This window comes from Acinonyx jubatus, chromosome C1 (genome assembly GCF_027475565.1).
Source record: "Acinonyx jubatus isolate Ajub_Pintada_27869175 chromosome C1, VMU_Ajub_asm_v1.0, whole genome shotgun sequence".
In the NCBI taxonomy this organism is placed as follows: domain Eukaryota; kingdom Metazoa; phylum Chordata; class Mammalia; order Carnivora; family Felidae; genus Acinonyx; species Acinonyx jubatus.
This window is the reverse complement of record NC_069381.1, coordinates 106,812,114-106,819,134: the sequence shown is the minus strand read 5'-3', so window position 1 is coordinate 106,819,134 and position 7,021 is coordinate 106,812,114. Positions and strand designations below refer to the sequence as shown.

General features: G+C 41.3%; 1 protein-coding gene across 2 annotated transcripts in view; it reads right to left on the bottom strand.

Annotated features, from left to right (window-relative positions):
* Window positions 1-486: 486 nt before the first annotated feature.
* PLEKHB2 (pleckstrin homology domain containing B2) overlaps window positions 487-7,021 on the bottom strand; it is a 42,850-nt gene continuing 36,315 nt past the window's right edge. For both annotated transcript variants that reach the window (XM_027056090.2, XM_027056091.2), the window contains exon 8: window positions 487-3,231. In XM_027056090.2, the coding sequence (XP_026911891.1) occupies window positions 3,095-3,231 (137 nt within the window). In that variant the 3' untranslated portion in view covers window positions 487-3,094. The remainder of the gene's footprint in view (window positions 3,232-7,021) is intronic.

The following is a 7,021-nucleotide window of genomic DNA, read 5'->3' as shown; positions in this document are numbered from 1 at the left end:
GAATCTAATGAGTCATTCTTTTCTGATGTGATAATACATTCCCCAAAACTCAGGGATTTCTCAGTAAGTGCCATTCTTCTTTTTTTTTAATTTCTTTTTAATGTCTATTTATTTCTGAGAGACAGAAAGGCAGAGCACGTGTGGGGGAGGGGCAGAGAGCAAGGGAGACACAGAATCCAAAGTAGGTTCCAGGCTCCAAGCTGTCAGCACAGAGCCCTATGCGGGGCTCCAAATCATGAACTGTGAGATCATGACCTGAGCCAAAGTCAGACACTTAACCAACTGAGCCACCTGGGCGCCCCACTCAGTAACTGCCATTCTTATTGCCCATGATGTAGCAGAAAAAACTGACAGTGTGTTACTATAATTTTTTTAAAAAATGGATTGGTGGTTGCCAGAAGTGGGGGTGGATAGTGGGAGAAATAGGTAAGCTGGGTTTTATTTAACTAAATTTAATTTAAAAAAACAAGTCACAATGCAACCTGCTTTAAGGTTAACCATTTAATGTATTAACATTTTCACTTATAAACATACAATTTGCATATACAGGGAAAATAGGTTCTGTGGACACAAGAGAATATGAGAGGGAAGCAATCAGAAAACAGATCAATTCTAGGGGGGGAAGAAATGGAACTGCATTCCATGCCTGTGTCTACATAAACTTGGGAAGGAGAAAGAAAAATGAAACAGGATCATAACTGATGCAGAAAATAAACTTAGGCCATTCGTCTCAACCATGGTTGAGACCAGTGTCTTGGGTCCAGGTCTGGCCTGTTTTAGGATGATCATCTGAAACACAGCCACTAGTCTTTCTTTTCTCCTTACTATCTAAGACTCTGAAGTTCACTCCAGTAACCAAAAAACAATCAGCTTGGCATGTGTGCAATGTCAGTGGGCAACTTCTTCCACACATGAAAGTGAGAAAAGCTCACTCACACCTGAACAAGTTCCTTCCACCTCATCTAACTTTTTTTGATTTAGGATTACCTAAATTGAGGCAATCACAAAGCTGGCATCTACAGAAATTGGACCAAGGAAATGAAGTATCTCAGCCCATCTTTATACCTACTATGCATTTCCTAACAGCATCAAGTCACTGGCAACACTGAATTTCCAGGTTCAACTGTGGCTGCCCAATGGGGCTGGCCAACAGAGTGCACACACATGTGCCCAAGCTTCAGTTTACACCTGCCCCTTCTGTCAGAGGGGGGACTCTGCTTCCCAGGCATTTCAGCAACATAACTCAGTACCCTGTGGTTCCAGGAACTCCAAGTTCAAAATCAATACCCCAATACCACATTAAAAACTGTTTAATATTTTATTAGTAAAGCATACAGCTCTTAATAATGACTATCATCTAAACAAAGCCATTCTTACTACAAAGGATGTAAAATCATAAGAGCAACATTTTTAATCATCAAAACCAACCTTGTCACAAATCACAGTTGGCAATTTTCCACTGTCTCAAACATCCAAAGGGGTGACAGTCAAGTGCACCTCCTTTCAACTAGAAACAAACTCTACAGTGTAAGTTCAGCAGAACTGCCCAGGAAAACAGACCTGACATCAAGGTCGTTTGGCAGATGGCTTCATATGGAGATCTATTTAAGTCTGCTCAGAGATGGAGTCAGTTGACCTATGAAACAAGTTATGTATATAACTGGCCACAGAAAATAAAAACAGAATTTGTGCTACTAGGGAGTGTATTTTGGAGTGCCAGCGTAGGGACTATTACTGTGCTAAACTGCCTTGGTGGAAGTACATTTTTTAAAGCTTGCGGGACAGAAGACTGGACTAATTTTGGGCTTTACAAATTCATATAAAGAAATAACAGAAGTGCAGGATTATGGGTTTTCCAGAGCTTCACACATAGCTGGGGCTCAAAATTACATGGTTTAAGCTTCTGTGTCAGGAATAAAAACAAAGCCCAGGTCCTGGTCAAGCTGAGTAATACCTTGACAGAAGGTCATTCATGTCCTTAGGCAATCTATTTCCCATCTGTAACCTGAGTCTCCCCAACAGCCATGGTCCCAAGAGCCCCCACTATACATCACCAGGGCTCCATGAACCCCAGTGCTTGGGGGACAATCACAGTGCCCCAGTCCTGCACAAAGCAGGACACCTGCTCTTCAGAAGGACAGAAGAGAGGAAAAGAGCACCCTCTGCACAGTGTGATCCCCAGAGGCCTGACACAGTCACACTGTAAGTATGGCTCTCATTCCATTTCCTCACCACTCTTAATACCACTTTCTCAACAAGTAGCAAAATAAGCTATAAGTAGGCTGATGTGGCAATAAAAATATCCAAAGCAGACACTAAAAACATAGGGTCTTCTCTGAATAAAGCACATCTACCTCCACATACTTCAAACTGTTTTGGCTTCTTCAAGTTTTAAAGGATAAAACTTTGAGGCTCAAGCCAATTCCTAATATGGGATATTTTCCAAGGATAATACCAAAAAAAACAAAGAATAAAATGAAGAAGCATCATTTTAAGAGGAGGTGGGGAGGAAGGTGGGGAGGGAGGAGGGTGGGGAGGGGGGCTGACCCTACCCCATCATCCTGAGCAGTCAGCCTTGCTGGCCCCAGAGGTCCTGGGGATACCACCCCACTGCCTCAGGGAAGTTCCTGGTTGCTTACCAGTCCACAACTCCTGAAGTTACATGCAGCCAGCTCTGATCCAAGGCTTCAAAGTTCAATGTTAAACAGAAAGAAGATGCAGTTCTCCTTGCCACATTGCTCACTCATACATCACCATATATAACAGAACACTAAATTATCCCTTAAGCACTATACCTAACTCTGAAAAGAAAATGCCATTCTAAATAGGTATGTCCAAAATAAGGTATTCCAAGAGTTCTAGAATGAAACTCCTGGAATGAGCCAGTGCCCCAGAGATTCCATGTTTTAGCTAAACACAAATCAGAAGCCTTCTCTATAGTACGTGTATGGATTAGTTAGAACTATGATGTCATCACTTTCAAAAGAACAATTAAACTATTATTAAAAACATTTATCACCAACAGAAATGCCCTGCAAATTATATTATTGCACACAGGGTATCAGAAGCTATGCACATCCAGATCTGAAGGACTCTAGAAGACCCAGAACAGAGACCCTAAGGCCATGCCGGTGGCTGCTCCGGCCAGCATGCCCAGAGCCAGATCACTGTCGCTGTCTCGATACCGCTCCCGAATGATGATCTGGTTGGCAGGCTGTTGTCCATAAAGTCCTAAAAAAGAAGTGAAAAAGCAGATGCTGTTAGGAGCAGTTTGTGAAGTCCAACATTCCCTCATAAAGACAGTGTGCCCTGAAGTGGCAGAGGTCACATCTCCCTGCATGTGCATCCCTCTCTTACAGTGCTGTCTTCCTCTCAACAGGTGTGTGGAGTCGCTGAGTGGGTGCTCCCCGGCTCTCCCCCAGAACAGGCCATGGTGACTGTTTCTAAGACTGCAGTAAGAGGAAACCAAGGTGCTCAACTTTCCAAGGTCCAAACCCCCAAACGCTGCAAATAGCAGGGTCCTAGTGCAGCTGTAAGCTCCAGTCCCCAATGTCCACTTCTCCCCCAAACACTGCAAACAGCAGGATCCTACTGCAGCTGTAAGCTCCTGTCTCCAGTGTCCACTTCTGCCCTCCCCCAAGCACTGCAAACAGCAGGATCCTAATGCAGCTGTAAGCTCTGGTCTCCAATGTCCACTTCTCCCCTCCAGTCACACTTATTAGGATGACAGGTAGATACAGGAGAGCATGGGAGATACACAGAGCCTGCATTGTGAGAGGCAAGAATCTGCACCTAAAGCTGAAAATGAAAAATCCATTTAAAAGCTAATTAGCTTCTTGATATTCATGTAAACGATTTTTAAATTAAACCTTAAATCTGCTAATAAAACTTGCTCATTTTTAATCATAGGTCTTTATGGGGGAAAATACTTACGTTAAGGGGAAAACTTCTAAAAAGCAAACTTTAAACAACTTTAATATTTAATTTGCATGACTAAAGTTTACAACTGGAAATGTACTATTTGTTCTGTTCTATACTTCACAGCTATACTATCTAACAGCTAATTAGCTTTAAAATTACTCAAATATAAATAATGTTAACTTCCCTCCCTGACCTGCTGTTCCCTTAACAGTTCAACCCTATGGGAGCAAGAAACTAATACAACAGTAATGTGTATATGTAGATGAAAACCAACAGCAAAATAAAGGCTAACATTTAGAAGTCCTTAGTACTCTAAGCAATTACAGTACTACAAGCATTTACATGTACTGACTCACTTAATACTAACAACCCTATGAGTTGAGTTTATTATTATACCCATTTTACAGATGGGCAAAAGTGAGGCACACAGGGGTTAATGGCAATAAGGGCATGCAAACCCAGGCACTCAGGCTACAAGTGGGCACTCATAAACCACTAATACCTCAAATATGATGGAGGAGAATAGAAGAGAAAAGAAAAAACACCAAAGCTGCACAGTAGAATGACACCATTATAAACAAAGGGCTGATCAAGTACAGGTAACAGCACTGGAAGCAAACAATGTTTTATGCAATGTTTACCTTTCAAAATTGGTGAACTAGTAGTATTTACTTTCACTGCCTTGAAATTTAAAAGTTTTCAATTAGGCAAATGGAACTATGAAATGTAGGATAGTAGGAACTTGCAAGCTGACTTAATTAGAAGATCCCTTGGACAATCTAAATCTACATTCCCTCAGTAGATCACATCAAGGGCCTCCTGCACTACATGACCAGGAGAGACCTCTCCTGCAGCTCCTGCTTGCCTCTGCTCCTACCAGGAAGAGAAATCCTTACCCAAGTCAGCTGGGGACATTTCTAAGTTGTACGTACTGTAATTACCTAACTTAACTAAGCTTTACATAAATGGTCAAAATGTGAATGTGAAATAGGCAGCTATTGCTTCCAGGATAACTAAGTTCGATACTTTAGGGTGGACTGAATAAAGGCAGGTAACTCACAAATTACTATCAGAGCAAAGAAATGAGTAAACTAAAAAACTAAAAAAAGAATCTTAAAACCTAGACTTGTTTGTACTTACCAAGGGAAACCGCGAGGCGGTGATAGGTCATGAGCACAGTGTTTACAAGACAAGAAAACTCCAACCAAAGGAGCCAATGCAAAGCAAAATCCTAGAGCCCATGTCAAAAGACAGCTGAACACTGTCCACTAACACAGGTAAATTAAAACAGAACACTCATAGCGTGTACACAGCACCCTTTGTACTTTTTTAATTGCCTGACTGACCACTGGCTCCAATCATATTAAATAGAAGGCCTTGGGGCACCTAGGTGGCTCAGTCAGTTAAGCGTCCGACTTCAGCTCATGTCATGATCTCACAGTTCATGGGTTCGAGCCCCGCGTCCGGCTCTGTGCCAACAGCTCAGAACCTGTAGCCTGCTTCGGATTCTGTGTCTCCCTCTCTCTCTGCCCCCCCCCCCCTGCTTGTGCTCTGTCTCTCTTTCTCTCTCAAAAATAAACAAACATTAAAAAAAATTTTTTTTTTAAAAAAAGAGAGAAGGCCTTTAACCTGCTATATGCATGACTATGGTGTCTAAAGACCACATAATGTCATGAAGCTGGCCAAGCACTGGGGTATCCAGAAAGGGACTGAGAAGCTCCAATCTGGTCATCAGGACAAGGCTACTGGGGGATGACCACAAACTCAACTCACCCTCTCCACAGCAAGTATACCTGCTAGATGGGTCACAATGCTAATGCTGAATGCCCACCTACTTCTTGACTCTGCCCTCTGCAGCAAGTATCTTGAGGGTGCTCATGAGAGGGCTATCTCTTTTTCTATGAAGAAAGGCAAGAGCAAGTAAAGAATCCAATTTACAGAAATTCCCTTTACTAGCACTTCTGCAAAACATCTGCTCTTCTATACAGTAAGAAACAGCTGAGATTACCCCAGTCAGAGGTCTGGGGGCTGAGTAAGAAAGAAGTTCGCTCTCATGGCATGGTAGGCTAGGGCTTAAAACCCACCAACTGCAAGACAAACAGGCAAAGAGATCAAGTTTGTAAACAATTACACCATGTTTATCTCTGCCAGTCAGCAGAAAAATGTAAACTAAAGCAACCTAAGGATCCACTTTAGACCCAAGGAGGGTATCAAAACTTTTAGAGCTATTAACAATAGGCAATCTTTCAGGACAACTAAGAAACCAGTGCTTCAGGAACTTCCTAGAAGTGGTAGAAACTGGCAAATTTTACCAACACTGAAGAATATCTTCATTTTTGCCAATGTGATCAGCAGAAATTGTATCTCATTTGAATTTGCATGTCTTTATTAGTGAAGTTGAATTTTTTGTTATTAGTCATTTGCCTTTCTTCTCATGTAAATGGTCTCTGGCCTCAGTTGGACCAGTCTTAAATTATTCCCTTTTCAAACTCAGTCTATCATTGATTCCTCCCCACCAGGCTACATCTCCAATTCTATCATTGAAGTAGTAGAAAAAACTAAAAGTTCCTTTAAAGAAAAAAAAAAAAAGAAGAAGAAAGAAAAAAAACCATAATGCTAAGTGAAATAAACCAGTCACAAAAATACACATACTATAGGATTCCACTTATATGAGATGTCTAAAGTATCCAAATTCACAGAAAAATAAAGTATAATAGTGGTTATCAGGGGCTGGGAGGAAGGAAAAGGGAAGTTGTTGTTTAACGAGTACAGTTTCAATATGGGAAGATGAAAAATTCTGGAAATCTGATGCACAACAATGTGAATGTACTTAACACTACTGAACTGTACAATTAAAATGGTTTTTAAAAAAGTAAATTTTATGGTACTTGTTTTTTTTTACCATAATTAAAAATAATAACAATAGATTTTCTTCAAAAAAAAAGAAAGAAACTGGCAAACTGTTCTGAGAATCAACTGGGCAAATGGTATCAAGATTTGGGGCGCCTGGGTGGCTCAGTCAGTTAAGCGTCTGACTTCAGCTCAGGTCATGATCTCGCAGTTCGTGAGTTCAAGCCCCGTGTCGAGCTCTGTGCTGACA